General features: G+C 38.4%; 1 protein-coding gene across 1 annotated transcript in view; it reads right to left on the bottom strand.

The window, feature by feature from the left end:
* Nucleotides 1–25,259, bottom strand: part of LOC105034560 (uncharacterized) — a 30,881-nt gene that overhangs the window by 2,636 nt on the left and 2,986 nt on the right. The window contains exons 3-9 of the mRNA XM_073255240.1: nucleotides 23,812–23,950; nucleotides 22,101–22,200; nucleotides 21,862–21,998; nucleotides 21,108–21,244; nucleotides 16,987–17,093; nucleotides 16,582–16,709; nucleotides 8,493–8,615 (exon numbers count right to left, since the gene is read on the bottom strand). Coding sequence (XP_073111341.1) covers nucleotides 8,561–8,615; nucleotides 16,582–16,709; nucleotides 16,987–17,093; nucleotides 21,108–21,244; nucleotides 21,862–21,998; nucleotides 22,101–22,200; nucleotides 23,812–23,950 — 803 coding nt within the window. The 3' untranslated portion in view covers nucleotides 8,493–8,560. The remainder of the gene's footprint in view (nucleotides 1–8,492; nucleotides 8,616–16,581; nucleotides 16,710–16,986; nucleotides 17,094–21,107; nucleotides 21,245–21,861; nucleotides 21,999–22,100; nucleotides 22,201–23,811; nucleotides 23,951–25,259) is intronic.

Below are 25,259 nucleotides of genomic sequence, written 5' to 3'. Positions count from 1 at the left end.
GAAAACTCTTTTTAATTGAAGGGGTGTTATTCATTATGACCATTTCATCAAAACTATTGATGTAGCATGAATCCAGTGATTGAAGTCCCGGCGGGACAGGGGCTGTCCCAGCCGTCCCATCTTGTTTCTTTGGGATTTCGACACCGAGGACAGATGCGAGACCCCGAAACACATTTTCCGTCTTCATCCCGACCGTCCCGTCTTCATGCCGGCTGGATCATGTGCCGGTACGGCCATCCCAATTGTGCCCTAATTTTTTTTCAGAACGCCGATGATGATTCGAAGCTTGAACGACCCATTCATTGCCGAAGGAAAGAAGAATGAAGGAAAGGGAGTACTAACCTTTTTCGTACGTCGGCGTCGGCGTCGGCGTCTGCATCGGAGGAAGCACGGCGTTTGCCCTTCGATTCCAATTTTTCGAAAGCAGAGTACGCCAGTGGAAGAACGGCTCAGGAAGGGGAAGGGTGGAGAGAGGAGAGAGAAGGGAGGCCGTCGGATTTTTTGATGCGGAGCGCCGGAGCCAATCGAGACTCGGGAGGGAGAGAAGACCGCAGGGGAGGAAAGAGGGTTCGGGCCTTTCGGACGAGAAATTATTACATGCACCATGTCCAACTGAACTAGGGCAAATCCCAGAGCATATGCACGATGGATAGCGCGTAATCGAGAATTGGTGAAATACAAGGGTAGCCTGGCATGCCATCCACCATGGGATTTTACACGGTCCAATTGCACCTAGCACATGCACCAGGTCCAAGTGAACCACATTGGATAGTGCGCGATCGGGAATTGGTGAGATACAGGGGTAGCGTGGCGTGTTATCCACCGTGGGATTTGATGCAGTCCAATTGCACCTAATGCACGCAATCATGATATAAATTTTTCTCCCTGTGGATTGCACGACGCAATCCATTCGATCTCTTCCGTTCGATCGCATCCATGGGACATGAGTTCATTACCCAAATAATATTAAAAAAAATTATTTACAAAACTAATGCATATTTAAACTTATTTACAAAACTAATGCAAAATCATCCATTTGAAATGATTTTTTTGGGTGGAAAATGCCATTTCAAATGGCGTTTTATGGGTCCACGTCACCTGCTCCCCCATCCCCCGTAGACCACAAAAAAAAAAATGAAAATCACCATTTGAAATGGCATTTTTGAAAGCGCCATTTGAAATGACGTTTTCAAAAACACCATTTCAAATGGCGTTAATTCCTTTATATACAAAAAAAAACATACCTTCGTTCTCCCTCTCCGACGACGATCTCCCTCTCCAGCGGCGCCTCCGAGCTCTTCTCTCTCTCCGACGGCGAGTTCCTCTTCTCTCCGTGCCAGTAAGTCTCTCTTCCCCCTCTTCTCTCTTCCCTCGTCTCTTCCTTTCTCTCCCTCTGCCGGCGGCGACCGTCCCCCCCACCCCCTCGGCCCCGCCCCCCTTTGGCCCGGTGGCGGCCCCCCTGGCAGTGGCTGCCCCCCCTTTGGCCCGGCGGCAGCCCCGCCCCCCTCCCCCCCGGCAGCGGCCGCGCCCCCTGCCCGCCCGCCCCCCTCTTTTGGCCCGGCAGCGGCCACGCACCCCCCCTCCTTGGCCGACAGCCCCCCCGCGGCGAGCACCCCCTCTAGCCCGATGGCGCCCCCCCCCGACGGGGGCCCTCCCCCACCCCACCGGCGGCGCCTCCCCCTGGCCTCGCGACGGCCCCCCTGACGGCGACCGCCCCCCCTCCCCACCTGCCCCCGCCCCTTGGCCCGGTGGCGCCCCCCCCCGGGCACCTCCCCCCGCCCCCCGACAGTGGCGCCCCACCTTTGACCCTCTGCCGACGGCGGCCGCCCCCCCGACCCAAGGCCCCCGGCCGACAGCAGCACCCCTTCGGGCGGCGACGGCCCCCCTTCCCCCAACCACCCCCCCTTTGGCCCTCTGCTGGCGGCGGCCGCCCCCCTTCCCCCAACCACCCCCCTTTGGCCCTCTACTGGCAGCAGCCGGCCCCCCCGCCCAAGGCCCCCGACCGGCGGCAACCCCCCCAGGCGGCGGCGGCCCCCCTTCCCCCAACCACCCCACCCCCCCTTTGGCCCTCTGTCGGCAACGGCTGCCCCCCTCACCCCCTGGCGGGTCTCCCTCCCTGCCGGACGCCCTCCTGTCGTGGCACCCCCACTGGTGCCTTCCCGCCGACCCCCCTGCCCCACCACCACCACTCTTTTATTTTTTATTTTATTATTATCATTATTATTATTTATTTGCATTGTACGAGGGTCTCTAATCAATTTGGTTAATATTGTTGTTTGCTATATTTTTTTTAGAAATAGATTCGGACTTGATTTAAAAATGGATCCAAGCTAATTTAAGAATTTTAAATATGTTGCTTTCATAGAACCGTAGATCCGTCAGTTGACCAATGTAGGATATTCTACGACATCCGTACAAAAATATATGAATAAATTATAAAAATTCATCTGAGGTTAGGTCGAAATTACCACATGAGTTTAACGTTTTGAAAAACCTACACCTACATTCCTAACATCTACGAAAAATCTACACGTACCCCCCTAAGTGGGGACAAAATTGTAGGTTTTTCGTAAATGCCGGACTGTAGTGTATATTTTTCAAAATATTGGACTTAAGTATAATCTCGACCTAAACTCAGGGAGATTTTTTAATTTAATTATATATTTTGTACGGTTGCCGTAAAATATATACATTGGTCAATTGATTGTCCAGTTTGGACAGTTTGAGAATTGCATTTAATTCTACAGTAATTACAGTAATCAAACGATATGCAGAGATTCGAGTGAAATTTCGGACAGCATTTTCCTTTAGTTTTCCTCACACATTTTCAGCCGTGTGGAGAGAACTAAGATAAAATACTACCGAAATTTCTTTCGATCCTATTGCGTATTGTTTGATTACTGTAATTAACCTATAGAATTGATGCAATTCCTGAATGGATAGGACTATCTTTGCCTATTAGTTGATGATAGGATACATTTATCATGTAAGTCATTTGAAATGATAAAATAATTATTAATACTAAATTTTTTGATTTTGATATTGTCATAAATTTTTCTGAAAAAATAGCCAGTACTCAGATTTGTCTACTATTGTATTATGATGGCATAATACAAAATGGCAAAACTGACGTGCAGTACAGTCACCCTGCAAACCAATGATTAGGTATCTTCATCATTATCACGTCAAGAATTATTGGATCATTTATACATAGTATTCCTGTAAAAAAATATGAAATAAAATTGAAATGGAGATCTCCTAATCAGTTGGAACAGTTAATGCAAAGCAAGTATATTTTAGTTTCAATTAATGACGATGAAGATGTCAAAAATACTGACATTTCTTTTGAAATATTCAGAATGTCGATTTTTAAAATTATATATTGAAAAAAAGATTACCGAGCTTTGGATACTATAGTCGGCTTTTAACCCAAGAGGGCAATACTCCTGAGCCTTCCTCGCTTTCGTAACTCCTATGGTGCAAACCGATAGTGTTGAGACCATATTTGCAGAACAATATTCTACTACTGTGGCCCTAGTTGTCCAATTATTCAAAGTCCTATAGTGACTTCTCCTGTGTCTTCTGCTATGTAACTTCTTCTATGGTAGTAGTAGTAAATGCGGGATACGACACTCATATAGGGGATGATGACTGGATAGGCAGTAGAATAAATTCTGATAATCTAACTTTGAGTCAGATGAAAGTGAGGATGAAGACTATTGGATGGATGAGGACAATAGCAGTCATGATGATGATAATGAAGATGAAGATGGTGATGAAGATGTTCAGCCTGATATTAATGTGGGAGAACTCAACTCGTTTGCACGAACCCCCACAATTTTTTAACAACATAAATTTAGATGATGGTGGTTGTTTAGCGCTGGTCGAAGATTGAACTCTAACTATCAGTTTTGAGACTCCTCGATGACTGAATTTTCTAAAGTCTAATGTTTGAGAGTAAAGATTATCTAAAGAGAGCTGTTGATCTTTATCACATTCTGAAACATCGGACATACAATATAATTCATCATATTCAAAGTTGTGATCCATACGATGTGCATCATCATGTAATGTTCAAAATTGTAAATGAAGGCTGCGTGCTGCATTGTTGAAAAAACATGAATATTTTCAAATCACAAAATATGAGGATCCTCACACTTGTTTGTTTACGAAGTTGAGTCGAGACCACAAACATATCAGTGGAAGGATGATTGGCACACTAGTCGACATATTGTTGAGAAGGATCCCGATGTTAGAGTTGAAGTATTATGCAACCGTTAATGATCAATTTCAATACATAGTATCATACAGGAAAGCATGATGTGGAAGCAGAAGGCATTGATTGATATTTATGAAGAATGGAAGCCGTCTTATGCAAAATTATCCTATTATATGGCTGCACTCCAACATACAAACCTCGTATTGTTGTTTCATAAAATTTTTTTCAAACTGCAAATTCCAATGTCTGAGTTTTAAATTATATTTTCTGGACATTCAAACCATCATCCAAAGTTTTAGGCACTACCGTCCTGTAATCAGCATTGATGGCACGCACTTGTATGAAAAGTTTAAAGGTAAGATGTTAATTGCAACAGAATTGATACAGAGAATGGGATATTTTCTTAGCATATGCAATTGTGGATGAGGACAACTGCCAGTTGGAGTTGGTTTCTTTTCCAGCTCAGAACATATGTCGTCAAAGATAGAAATGGAGTATGCTTAATTTCTGACAGCATCTAGTTATATTAAATGCCATCGCAGATGAATCTATTGGATGGAGTCCGCCACGTGCCTATCACCGATATTGCTTAAACATATCTGCTTAAGACATATTGGATGAGTCTATTAGATGGACAGCCTCGATATGCAGTTCTAGGATACGAAGGTAAGAGTTCTGCTGTGCATCTTTTGGTAAGACATGAAAATTATACTTTATATCAATTCTTTACTTCTAATAATTAAGATTGTAAAATATTTTATGTAGTTCTTTATATCTTTGTTTTATATTTTACAGTATATTGCTAATTTTATTTTATTATGTAGACTGATTCTATGTCAGATCTTATGTTGGACACTCGTCCTGCTTTATCTACGACTGACGAGGACGAGCGGATCCGGATACTGCGTGAGATAGAGAGATCATGTTCGAAACATTGATGGCGATTGGCATTGACCCAGATAGCTGTACGCCTTGGCATAGAGCAGCCGATACGCCAGATATGAGATATACGCGTCACCATATGTTCCACATATGTCATCACCGCATATTCGCAGATGTCGTCACTACACGCTGCACAGATGCACCACCTTTTGATCACAGATGCAGGATCTTCTTCCTACATGCCCAGATGATATCATCGGATACCAGTTGGCCACATGAGTATGACACTTTCTTTCCAGGCCCATCCTTATATCCAGATAAGGAGATTGAGGGGGTCACTCAGCCCGCAGATGCTCCGATAGCACCAGTTATTCTTGAGCACATGACCAGCAGACGTCCACTGATATGGAGAAGAGCCATTACAGCAGATACAGGAGCAGAGCGATCGTTGAGGGCCTTCCTGAGAAGATCCAAGCGACCACGGTCACCACGACGTCCTTGTGGGATTTAATATTTTTTAAATTTGTACTTAGTATTTTTGGAATTTTTATTGTACTATTTTTTATACACTTGACATTTTTATTCTATTTCATATTATTAATTATTGTTTTTATCAAAGTTAGTTTAATTTCAAGTGATCAGATGTTATGCTTTGTGGACATGGATACACGTGGTCTCATGTGTCTCAGAAGATTAGGAGAAAAAATTATGCTAAAAGGGTTATAGAAATTATAATGCAGATAATAATAATATGTTGGATAATTTAATTACATCTCTTGAAATAGCCAAAAATAAGCTAAATCAGACAAGTCAGTTGTTTATGGAGGACTGCGATAGAATGGCATCTGATATTCACACCTCTCTGCCTGTACGCTTGCTTTTATTTGCTCTCTCTCCTCATCTTCTTTCATTGAGGGTGTGATACAGTTTTACGTGGTATCGCAGAGCAGATGGTGAGAGCTTATTTCAACGAAAGATTGAAGCCTGACAACCGAATGATGGACTGCGGTGATTTCGACAAAAAGAGCATTCTGAATCATGGTGAGATGAGGATTCCAAGTTGATAAGGAATGATGGGATGATTGTGTCAAAGCCAAATCTACTAGGGCTATAGCTAGATGCATGGTATTCCGTACCGGCCCAAACGACCGGTACGGCCCATATCGTACCGTATCAATGGAGAACCAGCAAGGTTCAAACCAATTTTTTGGCAAATGAGATGAACTGGACCGCACTGATACATCTCGATACGATACGGGCACGAACCGCTACGAACAATGCGGTATGGACCAGTACAGATCGGTACGGCACCGGTACGATACGGTGCAGGCACCAACCGCTGGGTACGGTGCGGTTTGGACTGGTATAGATCGGTACGGCACCGATACGGATTGATACGGGATGATACGGATTGATTTTTTATTTTTTATTTTTTTCTTTTTTTTGGGTATTGAAGGGTTTTAAAAACATCGTTTAAAATTAAAATTTATTTGAAAATGCCCTTTCAAAAATGCCATTACAAATGACGATTTTTGTTTTTATTTTTTTTCTCTTTTTTCTTTTTTTGGGCCACTGAAGTGCTTTGAAAACACCATTTCAAATGGCGCTTCATTTGAAAACGCCATTTGAAATGACATTTTTAAAAACGCCATTACAAATGATGATTGTTATTTTTATTTTTATTTTTTTTGTGATCCTTTGATTCCACGGGGGATGGGGGAAGTGGTGACGTGGACTTGAAAAAACGCCATTTGAAATGGCGTTTTCTTCCCAAAAAATGCCATTTCAAATGGCATTTTATTGGTTTGCATTAGTTTTGTAAATAAGTTTAAAGATGCATTAGTTTTGTAAATAATTTTTTTTTAATATTATTTGGGTAATGGACTCCATGGGACATAGCTCTCAAAACATTTTGAGTCCATGATTTCTCTCAGCTTGAGCATCGTGCCCACATATCCCACGCAGCTGCTTCGATCGACACCCGTGACTCCGCTCGATACTCATCTATTCATACATGGTCAGATGCTGCTCAGGCCAGATTTCTATCCTATATATTCCCTCAAATCGAAAAAATCATATTGCCTTGTCTTAGAAGTTCAAATATATTTAAACAACAAATAGATTAGTAAAACTTCAACATAAATTCAAAAAAAATAATATATATATATATATAAAGATGTCCCAAGCATGTACCGAGACGTCTGATCGGAACCGCTATCAGGATGGGGCGGACGTGAGGCATCCCATTCTGGGCTAAAATCGGGACGCCCCCATCCCACAGGATTAACCTTGCATGAACCCATTTCTTTCAACTATATTCCAGTTGATCCCTTGTGGGATTCCTTTTGTTTCCTATTCCAAATCAAATAAGATTAGAAGCAATTTAATCTCTTTCTTCAATATCTCCACTGCATATCTGGACTGAGTAACACTAGTGAATCCTCTCCCTTTTTTAGTTGCCCAGCCTTTGCCAAGAAAGGTAAGTGTTTAAAGAAAATAAACAATATTTTGTCAAAGAATACATGTTATCTTTTTGCTATAGATATTGATATTAGAGAATTAAGATTACAAGGGAGTGATCAATGCTTGGATTGGGTGCTAATTTATATTATGGATGCACAAAAAAAAAACATATTTCTTTTACCATATTATGAACTATGATTTTCAAATATAAATATTATTAACTTGACTTGGCTCCTCTGAGGGATGAATCCCATCTCCGAGCCTGGAGATAAGATACAAATAGGGAGGAAAGCCTCACATCTTATACCTTTGAACATAGTAGTGAGAGATAATGAAGTTGGTTTTTGCTTGTCAGATTTAATCTGGTAATAAGGATTTGAAGAAATTGCAAGTATGCATTAATCCACTAATGGAGGATTGTAGACTAATTTATACAACCATGGTAGTTTATACCCCTTATGAGTATGTAGCACGTACGCATGACACATGGATAGGAAATATATAAAAAGATACAACCATTTGCAGGCCCTCACCTATGATATCCATTATATACTACCCTCCACCAACTACATTCTAGATAGTTCCCAAATCATAATACCAGCTTCAATGGATGATACAGCCTTGAATAACTAATTAGATTCATAAACTATAAATCATAGTCAAGACAGCACTTGGACATGCCATTGATATCCAAAGTAACACATGGAGATAATTTACTTACAGAATCAACATACAAGGATCGGGATCTAGAGCAGAAGCAACAAGAAAACAAGCAAACCATTTATCCCAAGCACATTATCATGCAATCACTTTCCAGTTTAACATGATTCTTTGAAGTCGTGGAAAGTACTACATCAAATTGTCTCAAAGTCATCCACGTTAAATAATAGCTCAGTAAATCTCTTGAGAGCATCGAGTTTTTATTTACCTGAAATGTCATTTTGGTTGGGGAAGCATTAGTGGATGTTGATCAATGCAAAGAACGTATATTGCCAGTCATGGCCTATTGGATGCAACAAAATGATAGTACTCCTCTTCCCCATATATTGTCCTAAAATATCATTGAAAATGCTTAGTGCTTCAAAAGGGCCAATCGATTGGTCAAGAGAATAGTCACTGTAAAGGTAAGAATACAGAAAGAATAAAATTGCAAAAACAAAATCAGCTGTATGCAAGAGTAATATATATCCTGACTATCTAAATAAAGATGAACCATTTTAAAAAGAAAGAATTAAGCAAATGAAACCATGAATATAGGCATAAAAGCATCAGCAGAATATTTTAAGATAGAACAAAAAATTGATGGTTTATGTCAGGAGGCAAGGTTCTCCATCTCAATATTGAACTTGTACTAGTACCATCCTATTATAATGTCAATACGTGGTACAATACGAGACGGCAAGACATACCAAGTGTACGTACAGTATGAGACTGCATACCAATATGATATCCATATGGTATGACATGCCAATACAATATAGTACCGACCAATACAGCAAATCTTGGTTAAAGATAATGTCGACCAGAGAAAGATAGAGAGATTCATGTCACTTTATGTTAGGAAGATAATGTCGATCAGAGAGAGAGGAGAGAGAGATTCATGTCACTTTATTTCCGGAACATGTCAAAATCCAAAAAGGGTATAAGAATCACTTGAAGTTTTCCAAATAAGTGTTTAAATTAAATTATTTCATATTCAATACTAATAGATTTGATTATTTGAAGAAAAAATGTTACATATCAAGATGCCACAAGGAAAAGAGGTAAGATTGCAAGACACACTACAAACACTACTGTTTTCTTGCTAATTAATAGTCAATGCAATCTGGTAACCCATGTTCAGATATTCACTTAAAAAAATAGATTATTTGGTTTCCCTGATCATAAGGTTAAGATAGCGTACGGTAAGCTTTATATTTTTGGACCTCTTTTATGTGCCAAAGATCTTCCTAATGTTGTTTCAGCCAGGGAACCTATCCTACAACTAGCAAATTGCTTATCATTCTTAAATTTATACTTCATGTAGAAAGCTCTCTCCACAGGTGGCATCATCATCCTCATCAAAGTTGTAATACAAGAACCATTTGCCAAGCAAAATGAGCTTGCCTTTGATCGATGGAGAGAAGAGAAAGGAATTATTACATTCTTTCTTTTAGCCTCTCAAAGGACTTTATAGGCAACTAGATACAATGTACTAGGACACACACATACTAGATACAATGTACTTGGACACATACAAAATATGATGAGATCTTAATATATGATTATAAGTAAAAATGGTTATAACCATACTAAAAATATAACTACATACTATATTTCTTTTCTAACACTCCCCCTCAAGCTGAAACATATATATCAAACATTCCCAGCTTGGTACATAAAGAAGAAAAATGAGTAGGCCAAGAGCCTTGGTAAGGATATCAGCCAACTGATCCTCCAACATTGTGTGGGGAGTAACAATCTTCCCAGACAGAATAGTATCCCGAACGAAGTGACAATCGACCTCAATATGTTTAATCCATTTATAAAAAATAGGATTGTTTGCAATGTATATAGCAGACTTATTGTCACAATGCATCACCATAGGCTCAGAACAAGATACACCAAATTCTCCTAACAAAGAATTGACCCACATCATCTCACAAGCTGTGTGAACCATCGCTCTATACTCAGCCTCGCACTTAAACGGGCCACCACTGTTTTTTTTTTTTTTACTTTTTCATGTGACAAGATTTCCACCAATAAAGATGCAAAAACCTGATGTGGATCTTTTGTCACTCACTGAACCAGCATAGTCAGCATCAGAATAGGCTTCAATTTATAAATGTCCATTTCTTTTATACAAAAGATCTTTTCCTAGGGCTCTCTTAATGTAATGCAAGATTTTTAAAACAGCATCCCAATAACATACCTTAGGCTTCTACATATACTAACTAACCACCCCCACTGCGAAGAAAATATCAGGTCTGTGACTATCAAATAGGTAAGCTTCCCCACTAGTCTACGGAACCGAGTGACATCCTCAAAATCATCTCCAGAATCATCAATCTCTGATGATAATTGAGAATTAATAGGATAGAACTTGGTTTACAACCAACTAAGCCCATCTCCATCAATAAATTAGTGGCATACTTTCTTTGAGAAAGAAACACTCCTTGCGACCCATATGCCACTTCAATTCCCAGAAAATACTAAGGTTGGCCCAAATTTTTGATGACAAAATGATTGTCTAAATATTCTTTGACCCAAACAACCTCATCATAATCACTATCTGTCAGAAGAATATCATCCACATATACAGCAAGAACAACCAATCCTAAGGACATTTGCTTCACAAAAATTAAGTGATAAAACTTGCTGCAATGAAGTCCAATTTTGCCAACTACCTGGCAAAACTTGTCAAACCAAGCCCTTGGACTCTACTTGAGGCCATAGATAGCTTTCTTTAGCTTGCAAACTTCTCCCCCTGAGCAACATATCCCAGAAGTTGCTCCATACAAACAACCTCAGACAAATCTCCATATAAAAATCATTACTTACATCCATCTGATGTATCTTCCAGCCCTGATTAATTGCAATGGAGAAGAGAATTCGGACTGAGTTGAGACAAGCAACTAGGGAAAAAGTCTAAAAATAATCAACACCATAGATTTGGGTGATCCTTTAGCGACAAAACAACTCTTAAAACGCTCCACAATGCCATCAGGTTGGTACTTGATCGTAAAGACCCATCGACATGCAACAGGATGAATACCAGACGTGGTGATACTAACTCCCAAGTGCCATAATTGACTAGAGCAGCCATCTCTTCATACATGGCCTGTCTCCATCTGGGATCAGACTGAGCCTCTCGGTAGGTCCTAGAAATATATATGGAAGACTGAGATCCAACAAAAAATCGAAAAGAAGGTAGAAGATAATCAAAAGTCATGGAGGTAGATATTGGATGCAAAATACTAGATCATTTATCCTTTTGTAATGCAATAGGCAAATTTGAATCTGGAAGATGGTCAACATGAATCTCAGATGGAGATGACATCAGTGGTGGTAAAGATGGAGAGCTCTTTTCCTGCGACGATCGTAAACCTGCAAAGGTGAAGTAAAATTACTAGAAGATGGAGCTATGGGAGTACTAGAAGGAGCAATAGGTGGTAAAGGAACACCAGACGACTCAGAAGAAATGGGAAAGAATGGAGTGATCTCAAAGAATGAGACATCAGTAGAGATAAAATATCGTCTAGAAAGAGGATCATAACATCGGTATCCTTTCTGAGTATGAGAATATCCCATAAAGATACAACGAATAGATCGAGAAGACAACTTGTCTCTGCCAGATCCAAAGAGATGAACGAAACACAAGCATCCAAACACTCATGGATGAGTGAGAAGGGATCCGCAAAGGGATAGAAAATAAAAATGAAGATTTTTCATCCAATATACTGATGAAGCCCAATTTATAAGATAACATGATATAAGAACAGCATCACCCCAGTAAGGTTTAGGTACCTGCATATGAAACATAAGAGTCCGCACCACATCTAAAAGATGTTTATGTTTTCTTTCACAACTCTAGAGGTGTAAGGACATGAGGTGTGATGTATTATACTATAAGAAGCACAAAAATCTGAAAAACTAGACTGCATGTATTCAAAGATATTATCAGTGCGAAGAACTTTAATAGATGTAGAAAATTGAATTTTTATTTCATGATAAAAGTTCTGAATATAGAAAAGACTTCAGATCGACACTTGAGGAGATACAACCATGTCATCCTAGTGTGGTCATCGACAAAAATCACATGTCTAAAATCTAATCGAGTCAGGACAGGACTTGGACCCCAAATATCCGAATGGATTAGCATAAAGGGAGAAGAACAATGCTTACTAATAGCAGAAGGAAAGGACACTGTGATACTTTTCTAACTGGCAAGCTTCACATTCAAGACTACCCGAAGACCTAGGGAGAAGACCAAGATTCTTCAAGACTTCTATAGATAGATGACCAAGACGACAGTGTCACTGATAAGGTGAGATGGAAGATGACAACATCGCACAAACAAGAGATGAAATACTAGCAAGGAAGTAAACTCCATCCACCTTAACACCACCGCCAATTGTTTTCCTCGTGTTGAGATCCTGAAAGAGACAATGAAAGTGTAAAACGTAACTGAGCAGTTTAAGGATTTAACAAGACATCCAATAGATAACAAATTCAAATGATATTTAGGAGCATATAGGACATCTATAGGAATGAGAGAAGAAAAAAGCCTCACAATACCATGTCCAGGAATAGAAATGAAGTGCCATCCACAATAGATCCAATAGTGATGGATAGCACATAAGATAATGGAGTGTATGTAGAAAAAAGATCTCTGTTATTTATGACATGAAAAGAAAACCTAAATCTAATAATCAGGATATATCAGAAGTGACTGCAGTAGCTATCCTAAGAGTAGGAGACAACTGATGGAGCTGAAGATATGGAGGCATTGGTGGACTAGAGAAATCGCTTGTAGTCAGTCCGTGAAATCAGAACCGAATCATCAGCGGCAAAAGAGACACCAACATCAGATGAAGCTCTAGAGGATGCAGCACTAGCAAGATGAGAGATAGGAGGCTTCCCAAATTTCTGCCAACGCTCAGCATGATGATTTGAGCATCCGCAATGTGGATGGTGGGAAAGAGTTACATCCACGTCCATGACCTCCATGACTCCCTCGGCCGCTACGAGTACCAACACAAGAGCAATATTCTACATAGATGGAAAGATGTAGGCTGCAACTCAGTAACACGTAGAACTCGACTCATAGCATTGCTCAAGATGGGAATGCTATCAGCCATAAACTGAGCTTGAACATGAGAGAGGGATTAAGTCCGAAAAGAACTTCGCTACATAAAATTCCTCACATGCTGTTGAAAAAAAAAACATCAGCAGTGAGGGGATGATACTGGGCAAGCTCAATCCTCTTTTCCTAAAGAATGCTGTAGTACTCCTGGACTGAGAGATCCTCCTACTGCAAAGAGAAGATGTCTGAGTAGAGAGAGTAAATCCTCGAGACATTCTTCTCTTGAAAGTATGTTATCCTCAAAAAATCCCACGTATCTTTTGCGGTGGACAGAAACATCACAGTATTAGTAATATGAGGCTCTAGACTGTTTAACATCCAGATGAGAATAGCATAATCAGCCTCTTGCCATTTGCAGAATTCTCCTAAATCAACACTATCAACAGGTTCTTTGTCAAGATGATGGAGCTTCCGTGGGATCCGACCATGTAGCGGAATGCCCGAGACCAAAGAAGGTAATTGGCACCATTAAATTTGACACTAATACCAAGAAGGGTGGTCCTCAGTCATTCAAGGAAGAAGCCATAAAGAAAATCTAAAGGATCTGTAATAGGGAGAGGATGTAGAAGAATACAATGCTTAAAAGGATCTCTGATGACTATTACAAGAGAGAAAACAACCCGCAGCATTTATGAATCTCAAGAAGGTTGATGCAAAGTCCACGAGATCTGACATGATAGAGAAGTGATGGAACATCGATTCTGGATGCATGATAATCATCACCGAACAAAAACTAGAGAGAAGGACAGCAACGACAGCAACAGAAGGGAACGATGATGGCGACGGCAAGGAAAGAAGATAGCTGCGGCAGATTTAGATGGTGTAGGTGGCAACATCTAAGGAGAATGGCAACATCGTCAAGGATGATGTTGAAGGTATGGGCGCGTCAGATGAGGACGAGCAGACGAGGGCGAAGACATGGGGCCGATTGATGAGAGGCTAATTGACAATGAGGTGGCCTCACCCTCTTCCTTGCATGGATGATCGCAGTCCGGTGTTCCTACGGTGATCTGCTCTTTTCTCAACGACCAGAAAGAACTCGACGATGTGGGAGAGATGGGAGATGGCAAGATGGAAGGCTATGGAGGAGGCTGCGGCTTTGATTAGGAATAGGATTAGGCTTTGATACCATGATCAATGGAGAGAAGAGAAAGGAATTATTATATTCTCAAAGGGCCTTTATAAGCAACTAGATACAATGTACTTGGACACATACCAGATACAATATACTTGGACACATATAAAATATGATGAGATTTTAATATATGTTATAACTAAATATGGTTATATCCATACTAAAAATATAACTACATACTATATTTCTTCGCTAACAGCTTTTCCATTGGCCTTATACTTTTTGGCAAAATGACTCTACCACACAATAATACATAACCAATATCTTCCTTAGAAAATCCATTTGTAATTAATAGATTTTCAATATACCAAATAGTTTTATCAAGGGCGTCTCAAAAGCCAACTTAAATTATAAATCTTTCTCAAGCGAGATATAAGTTGCTTACCAAGTTGTCTCTCCTCCCTTCAGACAATGAGATTCCCGGTATCCATATTTACATCCCAACTTTAAACCAACAAAAGCCTCTATTTTGAAAACAAGGTAGTATCAAAGATCTCTAATTATCTCTGTGAGCCAACTAACATTTGGTTTACAGCTAGATGTCCATGCACATGCACAAATAATTTAAATTTCTCAAAAAATTATTTTATTGGTGATTCTAATTTTTTCTAATATTTACTGCTTGTCATGAAATAATAGACATCCTGTTTCCTGTACAGTTTATATGCAGTTTCATATTATAGCAAAGCTTATGGTTTTGGAATTGCCCATCATGAATTTGGTCCCCAGTCACTCATCCAGTCATCTGCTTAAATTAATGACAACTTCCCAGCATAACTAGCGTCATTTTGGGGTCACGCATGCATGCAAGCATAGAATCACATGCACAAACACACAACCATACACAATTTTTATTCAAAGATAAAATTTTGTTCTTATAAGAATATGTAGGACAGCAAAGAGAAGTAATCTTCTTGGAGTTCAGGATGAAATAGAAATTACAAGGACTTGTTGGAATTTCAGTTCAGACTTGAGTTCTAAGCTAAACTGCCTTATAAAGATGATCATTGGATGCACAAAGGACAATGGAACTGAGCACGTTTGTAGGGAATATGGAACAAAGATTTGCTTATTAAATTAAAGGGTTCATAGATGCCAGAATTAAATTAAATACCTTGCTGTCCATTCAGTTAAGATTTTTTTCCACTCCAAATCAAATGAATTGACAATGTGGGATTTTGGAAAAAAGAAGTCACCAAAAACAATCCATCATAAAGTTGTGGTATTTAGGGTTTAGACATGAACTATCATAGACCACAAAAAAGAATTTCGAACAATACTTTTATAGCAAACCTGTGCAATGGACATTAAGGTTTAAACAGGTAGCTAGTTAAGGATTGATGGTAAATTGGTAATGAAGCAACATTTGATGCTAGGTAGAGAAACAAAACGAAACAGATCAAATATAGAAAAATTAAATAAGTAAAGAAGAAACACAGAAAAACAAATGAAGACTCAGCAGATAAATAAAAAAATGGATTGAACTGAACTGAATCTGCGGGTTTTTTTTTTTTTTTCCTTTTTTTTTTTTTTGTGGGTTTAGGGGTTGGTTGGGGGGGTGGTGGGGGGGACGCTAAGCCAAACTATTTCCTTATTGTGCATGTCTGCCATGATTCTAGGAGGGAGATGAAATGTGGGTAATGCAGCATTGCTGCAGATGTATGCTGACACTCCATCCACCAGCCTAGACACATCCACTATAAAACACATCCCTGATCAAGTATAACAGGTGAAGGGCATTCTGCATTTTGATTCCTAAACTACTGTGTTTCTCAAAACATATGAAATGAACTCAAAACATTTATACAATGAAATGCTTCATATAGAATTAGTAACACATTGTCTGATACAGAAGTTAATGCTTAAGAAGGAAGCTTGTCAAGCTTAAAAATTAAAAGAATATTAACAGAGTTCTTCCAACTTTCAACATGCATGAACACATGGATAATGCTGCATATGACAAAATTCTTGCCAAAATTACAGGTAATAACTAGAAACTTATTTCCCAAAGAGAAAAAATAATGGAGTAAAACTTACGCCAAGTCTGCTGTTGTCTCAGATTTAATTACAGCTTTTCCTTCGGAGAGTTCGAGGGAAGAGTAATGAATTATCATCTCCTTCAAAGTGTGCTTTGTGCTTTTAATATCATTGTCCCACAAGATGCACTGTTTCTCAGAATACTTTACGTTAGTATGGTCTGTTAACTAATTTGACTAAAAACAGAACTAGTATCATATTCAAATTTAAGGCAAAAAAAAAAGGTCTATCATGTAATATAAAGAGGAATGTCTCTTAACTAATTTGACTAAAAACAGAACTACTATAATATTTAAGGCAAAAAAAAAAGTCTATCATGTCACAGAAAGAAGAATCTGGGAATTAAAGAGGAAAAAATCACTGACATAGAAAAAAGATAACAATCTAAGGTAATGAGGTGAACACCTTTCTTACATACTCTCTCTTGACATCTTCCCAGGATGATTTGCCTTTGGCACAGAAAATTGATGCATTCCATAGTGCACCTCTAGCCACCATGACTGATGCAGCACCTAAGATATATTTTGGGCATATATTAAATAAGCAAAACCCTGCAGTATCTCTTTTTAAACATACAAGGGAGAAAAAATATTGACATCAGACAATACATTTATGTGGTCATGTATATTTATATCATTGGAAGATCATCATCTTAGAGCTCACAAGGATTTTTGTTGGTAAGAAAGTTATGGGTCGTACAACTTGCATATACGTTAAATTATCAAAGGTAATAGACTACTTAGTACATGAGGGAAACAGAAATTTCTATTGCACATATTGGAGTGCCTTCCCCAGCTAATGGAATGTATTGTATTCCTATACACTCCCACAGCCGCTCCTCAAAGTCTCTTGGAAGCAAAGCATGGATCACCTATATGGGACCTTCTCAATAATTCTCATAGTATATCATGAGAGATCTGCTAATCTGATGCTGAGTACCAGCTTTCAGATTCCTCATGACCATCATGCCTACCTGTTACAGCAGCAGGATGATTGACTAGATCATAAAAGAATCATCAGATTTTGAAAAACTTCTGTTATCCATCATTGAAAAGCTAAGTTAAATTTTAACTGCACATATTTTCCATCACCTCAAGAAGTTACAAATTAAAAAACTGCATTGTTCCCTTCAGTGTGGAAAACAAATATCCTGCATTTTTCTCAAATTCAAAGCCTATATTAAGTGGTTATTAACCCAAAAGTAATTTAAATTTCAATTCAGGTCCTAATCTCCCTCGAATTCAATACTTAGGCATATAATGTCATCTCTTGCCAAAAAAGACCCTCATGCCTCACTTGCCTTTGTGCTGATTGGTAAACTGCTCCTCATCCTCCTATTTGCTTATTAAACCTTCCTAAATCTTTTCGAATAACATGGATTTCAAGAGCTGACCAGCATGGCACAATATGTACCGTGCCTGCCTTACTAGCATGCAGCATTAGCACAATGCCAGCTGTGTGCCAGAACTTGACATGCTATCATGCCAATGTATGTAAAACATACCAAGCACTAGCATGGATCAACATGGCTTGATACAGTATAAACAGTGCCACTGCTAGTACGAGCCACCCAGGCACACAACACTTAATCCTTATCCTAAACCCAAGTGAAGTCTTTCAACTGCCCATTATTCATTGTTAGCAAACTTAATGACTAGGTTTTACTCCACCATAACCAAATAATAGCTGGTTGCTGGCTGCAGAGGTTGAACCAATCTAGGGCAACATTAACAATATTAATTTAGACTGGAAGTTGCTGCAAAAGGCTGCATTCAGTTTTTTATAATGTGGTACATGAAGAAGCATATACAGCTGCATACGCATATGCTGTCACCTGACTACACCGGATATCCTACATGCAGCTACTGTATTGAATCCTATCATTTAAGCGCCAAAAAGACAGGTAGCACATCACAGGGCATATAAAGCAATTAGCATTGTGCAGCCATACGTGCAGTCTATTTATCATTGTCAACCATATATGTGGCCATTTTAGCAATTGTGCAGCCATATATATTATATATAGCCACTGTTTGCGAACAAGGCAGCTTCAACAAAATGCTTAGGTTGGATATGGGTCTTGAGCAGGCTAGATACATGAATATAATGATATTATCATACTGATTATGCTATAATTATTGCTACTAAGAAATGAACACCAAGGTTCATTGTACTGGCACCGAATAGCAATTGGTAACTTACCAATATGGTACAGCCAGCACATTATGGTATGCACAATGTATCAAAACATTTTCTCACACCTAGCCCAAACCCGTGGCACATGTCGGTAAGGCTTTACCATCCTGGGGGGATGGGGGGGCGTCCCGGCCATCCCAACTCGTTCCTGTAAGTAAATGGGACCAAGATGGTTCTGGACTCCAAAACCCATCCACATAGGGAGAAAAAAAGAAAAAGAAACGAACGAAAGGAAGAAAGATGAAGAAAAGAAAAAATTGAAAGGAAAGAAAATGAAAAAAAAAAAAGAAAGGAGAAGAAAAAAAAGAGAAAGAAAAATAAAGGTAGAAAAAACGAAAGAAAATGTAAGAAAGAAAAACAAGAAGAAAGAAACAAAGGAAAGAAGAAGGGAAAGAGACAGAAGATATCTATTAGAGTGCATGATCAAGATTACTGTTAGGATGGAACGGGACAGGCTAGCGGGGCATCTCGTCCATGATTTACCGAACACCTTTGTCCCATGGAATTTAAAACCTTATATGCCGTACAACACAGAACCAAGTGGTATAATGTAGTTCCACTCAAACCAATTTTGCTTAAATTCTGAATCAAATCTCTGTACATTATTGGTACAGTATGGCATGTCTAGTATAGGACCGTAGGGTAAATATGAAAAACCTTGATAAATACTATGTAGTAAGAACTAATTGATAGATACCGTTATTACTAATATTGCTATTATTTATATGAAATATTATCATTATTAGATTTAATATATGTTATTTATTTTTAGATATTTAAAATACTAACTACATATAGACTTAAATAATGCATATGCTATGCACCTTGACAGCTCGTATATCATGGCTGCCTTTTAAAACATTAGCTGCATTACAATGGGCAAGCAAGCAAACACAGAAATGTACATGTACACATACATGTGTACAAGCACAAACACATTTTTTATTAATATTTTTTCAAATATCTATACATGCAAAATGCATACTAATAGTTAGACACATCAAATCATCAAATTGTATTAAAGAAAAATCAAATTGTATTTAAAAAAGAATAAAATAACTTAAACTTTAAGTCAGTGATCCTGGAAGAGAAGGTTATCTATTCAAATCTCTATACTGAAGCACTAGCCTCCTATAAGTTGTATGGGAACTTGGCAATCTTACCATTTAAGCTAATAATGGGAAGCCAAGATGTTCTTCAAGAGGACATATTAAGACAGACTAGCAAACAAAATGATATGGAAATTTACAAATAATATTAGAGGAAGCCTTAACATGGAGAGAAGCTTAGGCTTGTAGAAAGGATTGCAAAAGAGAAAGGATAAACAAAAGAATTTGGATAATTAAATAGGATATGGAAGGGTTTTGTGAAATGAAAATGCAGCCCTTGGACAAAATGACCCTCTTCAATGACAATGTACTCAAATGAAGAGGAAAAACGTTTCTGAAATGCATCTTTTGGATGCCACCAATATAAAGAAACACAAGTTGAAGGTTTCCTTGTCATCATATCCATGTTTCGATTTTCAGATTGAGCATTGCTGCCAAATGGAAAGAAAGAGAGAACCACATGTCAACTACCAATACTTGACTGGCATCAATCTACATGACTAAAACTGTTCCTCCACCGCTGAAGATTCCTCTCATTCGCTGCTTGGATCAGAGCTCTCTCATGAAATTACATGACATATGATATGATGACCGCAGAAGATGTATACTGGACCTATACAACCCAGTCTCTAATCAATGCATAATATTTAGCCTTTCAAACAAAAAAAAAGGAAGGAGAATCCCAGTTGGGACAAGATACCACTTGAAACATTTGATATCCGAGCAATACAAGAAAATAATTTTCAAGAGTAGAATTCTGCAACAATAGGACTTTGAAGGGGCAACCACATAAGTTGAAAAAAATGTATACCATTATCATATACAATTCGTGGTGGCAGATGTAAGGAATGATGAGGACGACTTTGATTTTTTTTTTAAAGGGCAGAAATTTTAATAAGGCAATTAACTTTGCTACATCAAAAAGGAATTCAATAACTGCTTTTGCACAAAATAAAGAAAAGGCGACTCATAAGAATTTTGCCATTGTGTAAGATTATTCTTGATGAGACCGAAGATAGGATCCTCTATACTGCTCCCAAGCATTATGAAGGAACAGTATGATTAATTGTTGAGGCAGGATGCTTCCCAGAAATCTGGCCAGAATTATTTGGTTTGGCACCCTGGGCTTTTCTCTCTATGATTTTCTCTCTCAATCGTACTATACACTTACTTCTATAAAGAAACTTTATACATCAATTAACTGATCATTTGCTCTTCTACCTGTAGCATCTTTAATCCGTCCAAAATCTTCATACTCAAAGACGTCACCATTAGCTATAACAGGTATAGATAATGATGCTACAACATCAGCAATCTCATTCCACTTTGCAGGATCCCTTGGTCTATCTTTAACTCTTCTGCATTTCGTTATAAAAGAAAATTGATGTTAACTATTAAAGAAACAACTTAAGAAGTTAGCGAAAATGAAGTGAAAAGTATAAGAAAATAATTGAGATAGTCCTGCAACATCTAGTCTAACCCTTTGATGAAGTAAATTTACCGCTTCTCCATGCTTTTTGCACATTCTGAAATTTTAACTTGGGTTAAAGCTAGTAAATTTTCATAATCTAGTTTTTAACAACTCATTGAGATTTTAAAATAGTATGGCATATTAATTAAATAAAAAAGTGCTTTTCAGTGGAAGTTTTCATATATAACTCGAAAAGACAGTGATGCTGTAAATCATGCATTTCTAAAAAGAAGTAATGTCAATAACTAATCTGTGCAGCAAGTACCCTTTCTAACTTAAAAGAATTATATAGTTTTGGTAGCAAAGTTAGGCACCAAAGGAGGTGTAAACTCATCATGACACTAAATGTAGCTTATGTCCCAGCTAAACTGAAATCAGATGATCAGTCCCTGGATATGGCTCTGGTTTTCTATTCTACAACCAATATCATGAATGCTGAGAACCAATTACCCAATAAGTAACCTGACTTCTAAATCAGGTAATTAGGTATTAAAGAGGCAATACCTTCCATGAACGGCCAGAGCTGAAACACCAGTCTTTTCAATTCGCCGCGCTAATTCTACTGTATCTTGAGATGAATTGAGAAGACGAATCTTACATGTTACTTCTGTGTCCAAATTCCTCCTTAACGTAGTCAAAATCTGCATGAAGAAAAGACATTAGAAAGAGTCATTGCACAGACCTGAAGTCTTTGTGATACAAGAATGTAAATTTCTATAGCCATCAGGTAACAAATGAAGTACATCATGAATAAGTTCTGGATTAGAGAGTAATGCAGCACCCATTCCTCCGCTGATAGAGAAGGACTTGGGGCAACCCATGTTGATGTCTACAACAGCACATCTTTGGACCTGAAAGAGGAACAACAACCTGAGTATAGCCAGCAAGAAAAGATGCAAATAAGCAACTCTAGTGGAATATGAATTTTCATCACATTTATAAAGGAGGAAGAAAAATGAGCTATATACTACACATAAAGTGGAAAACAAAGTTCCCAATTTGCCCAGGAGTTTAACTAAAGTGGGAAAACTGCGCTATATACTACAGATAAAGTGGCAAACTGAATTTGAGTTGAACTAATCAAGCATGCAGATAATTGTTTCATTGACCTCTGGTGGGAAGATATATACTACAGATAAAGTGGCAAATGGGATTGGATTTTAGCTGATGAAGCATGCAGAAAACTGGTTTGATCTACCTGTGGTGGGAGTCGTCAGCACATAAACTACCAATAAAGAGAAGCCAGCATCCTTGGTAATGAATGTAAGCACATGCGCAATATTATTAGGCTTCAGTGTTTTTCCCTTCTTTTTTCTTTATTTCTTTTTTCTTGGGGATGGGGAGGGAAGGAAGGAATTAAGGCTTCAAGATTAAATAATCAAAATGTGTCAAACTATCACTGGGTGGGTTACATTTGAGAAGCATGTTAAAGTAAATGCTTTTAGCAGAATAACATGTCCAAGTTTATAAGATTAGAAAGTTGTTTCCCCTATGTTTCCTATTTCCACTCAACACGTTTTCTCTGAAAAATAGTACTGGGAAAAAGTGGCATAGTAAGTCAAATATCGAGCCTCTTTACATGCTTATATGATGATAAGCATGCCATGTTTGTCTTTCACACACAGAATGTTCCCACAGTCATGTGGCAAGTCCATTCTCAAGTCTAGTGAAGCTTCAAATCTGGCTGAATCACCATGAAATTGGATCAAAGTTTGATTCGGTTGGTTGAGGCCTAGGTCTCCATCATGATTTGCACAGTCTATATCGACCCTGGCAAACAGCAACCTGATTCATTTACATCTGTACACAAGGTAAATAACCAAAGATAGTGCTGAAAATGCAGCTCCTGTATTATGGAACTCAGAGGACCACTAACACAAATATGCTTGCTTGAAGAACAATGTGCTTTCGATAATTTTAAGTGATGCCAAATGAATTTAGCAAACCATTGTGGAACCTAAAATAACAAGGACAAAGTTAAAATAATATTTGAAACCTACACTAGAAGGCATTGCTGCGATTAACTTCTTTCTACAAAGAAGCAGGTGTACAAAGCTTAGGACCCTCTATATATTGTTACCTGTTAATCAAGATCAAGCCATTCATAAACTAAAATTAAATCATCTCTCTGGTGAATAAATTTGGATTCACAAGTTCATAAGTTGGTGAATCTAGGTTAAATAAGATCTGCTTGGTGATCAAGTACTTTAAATTGATATGTGAATGCTACAGTATGTGGCTTAAATAATTTAGCAATCATTCCAATCAAAAATGTGATTCATTGGATGACTAAAGGGGAAGAAAGACAAATGAAAGAAAAAGACATATTTTAATAATCTTCAATACACTCAGTGCAATGAATTTGATAAATCTAACTAAGATCATAGAAAACTTCATAAGTTACCATCTAGCTAATAATCATTAAAGAGGTAATGCAGATTCCTGTGTGCTTACACTATTTGAGCAGCAGTTAGAGCCCTCACGGCATTTGCAGTGCCCATCTGAAATACAACCCTGTCCTTTTCCTCACAACAAGTTCTGAAAACAACATTGTTCGTTCCTCTCTCTACAAAATCAATGGCTCCAAGAGACTCTGATACAATATAAGTTACTATCAAATATTTGAAGTTTCTCAACAATACTTCCTTCTAAAATAAAATCACACTTGCAAGAAATGAGACATTCTGATATCACAGGAAACTATGAAATCTATCTCACCACAGAGCACATCCAGCAAGCTAAATTACAAACCAAAAATTTTATGCAACTAAACACATCAACAAACATTTGTTCTTCAATTGTTTTTAAAAATTGAAGCAGGTCAAATAAAGCAAGAGAACTATATGATAAACATGAAGAATATATGTTCAAACCGTGCAAAATAGCACATGATTTTCAACTAATTAGCCACCATCTTATTTGTTACTATAAAGTCCTAGGCTTCCTCTAGTGTATATGCATCCATCTCTACTATCAAACACAAAAATCTCAGCATCCATTTCCCCCAACATTTACCATATTTATGTGGGCATGAATTTTTATCGAGTTTCTTTGGCATTAAGTAACAGAGCAACACCTGAGAAACAATTCTACCTTAATCTAAATTTTGGGTGTCTTTGTCAACTGTTCAGCATCCTAAAAAACTATCCTCTACAACAAGGGCCTCCACTTCAGTTGCTTTTCTTCTAAGGTTGCATTTAGTATCTCATTTTTCTGTCCGGACTTTATCTTTAGACCTTCACCTTTCCCCCTCCAATGATAACATGTTTGGCATTTATGCATGGTTTGGCCCAACGTTTAAATTACAGCATTCACAAGAAAACAAAAACCGTGGGCCTTCCCCAGATTTACAGTAGTCAACAAATGCTTGACCAGCAAAAAAAGAGATAAGAACTTCAGGCGAAAGCCTTAAAGGATGCAAGTTACAGATAAAACCCAGCATTCCAACACCATGCCATTCAATATTCTCAGTAGGATTCTTCGATGTATGTTTCTGCCTTAGCACTCAGCCACTAAAAATTACCTTCTATGACACTTTATCAATTGCTTTCCAGAAGTTTAAAAAAAAGGGCTTAATTATGTCCAAAACCCTGAACTTCATTGCAATCAGGTCATCCAACATTGAAAATGTTGCAATTACTTCCCTAGCTGTTACTTCAATCTGACAGCTATGATGGAAATGGTCACATGTTATCATGTGACACCTATTGCATGCTGATGTAGCATGGAACTAATTGATGCGGAAAATGTTTCCCCAAACTTCTTCTTCCTCATTTTCCCCTCTTTTGGTTAGGGTTTCTACTTCCCATTTTCCTCCATTCCCCTCCACCACTACCTCCTCCGAAACCTCCACCACCAACTCCAAACACTCCACTATGCCTACCACTACCACCAAGATTGCC

This window comes from Elaeis guineensis, chromosome 4 (assembly GCF_000442705.2).
Source record: "Elaeis guineensis isolate ETL-2024a chromosome 4, EG11, whole genome shotgun sequence".
Lineage (NCBI taxonomy): Eukaryota > Viridiplantae > Streptophyta > Magnoliopsida > Arecales > Arecaceae > Elaeis > Elaeis guineensis.
This window is presented reverse-complemented; position numbering and strand designations above follow the sequence as displayed.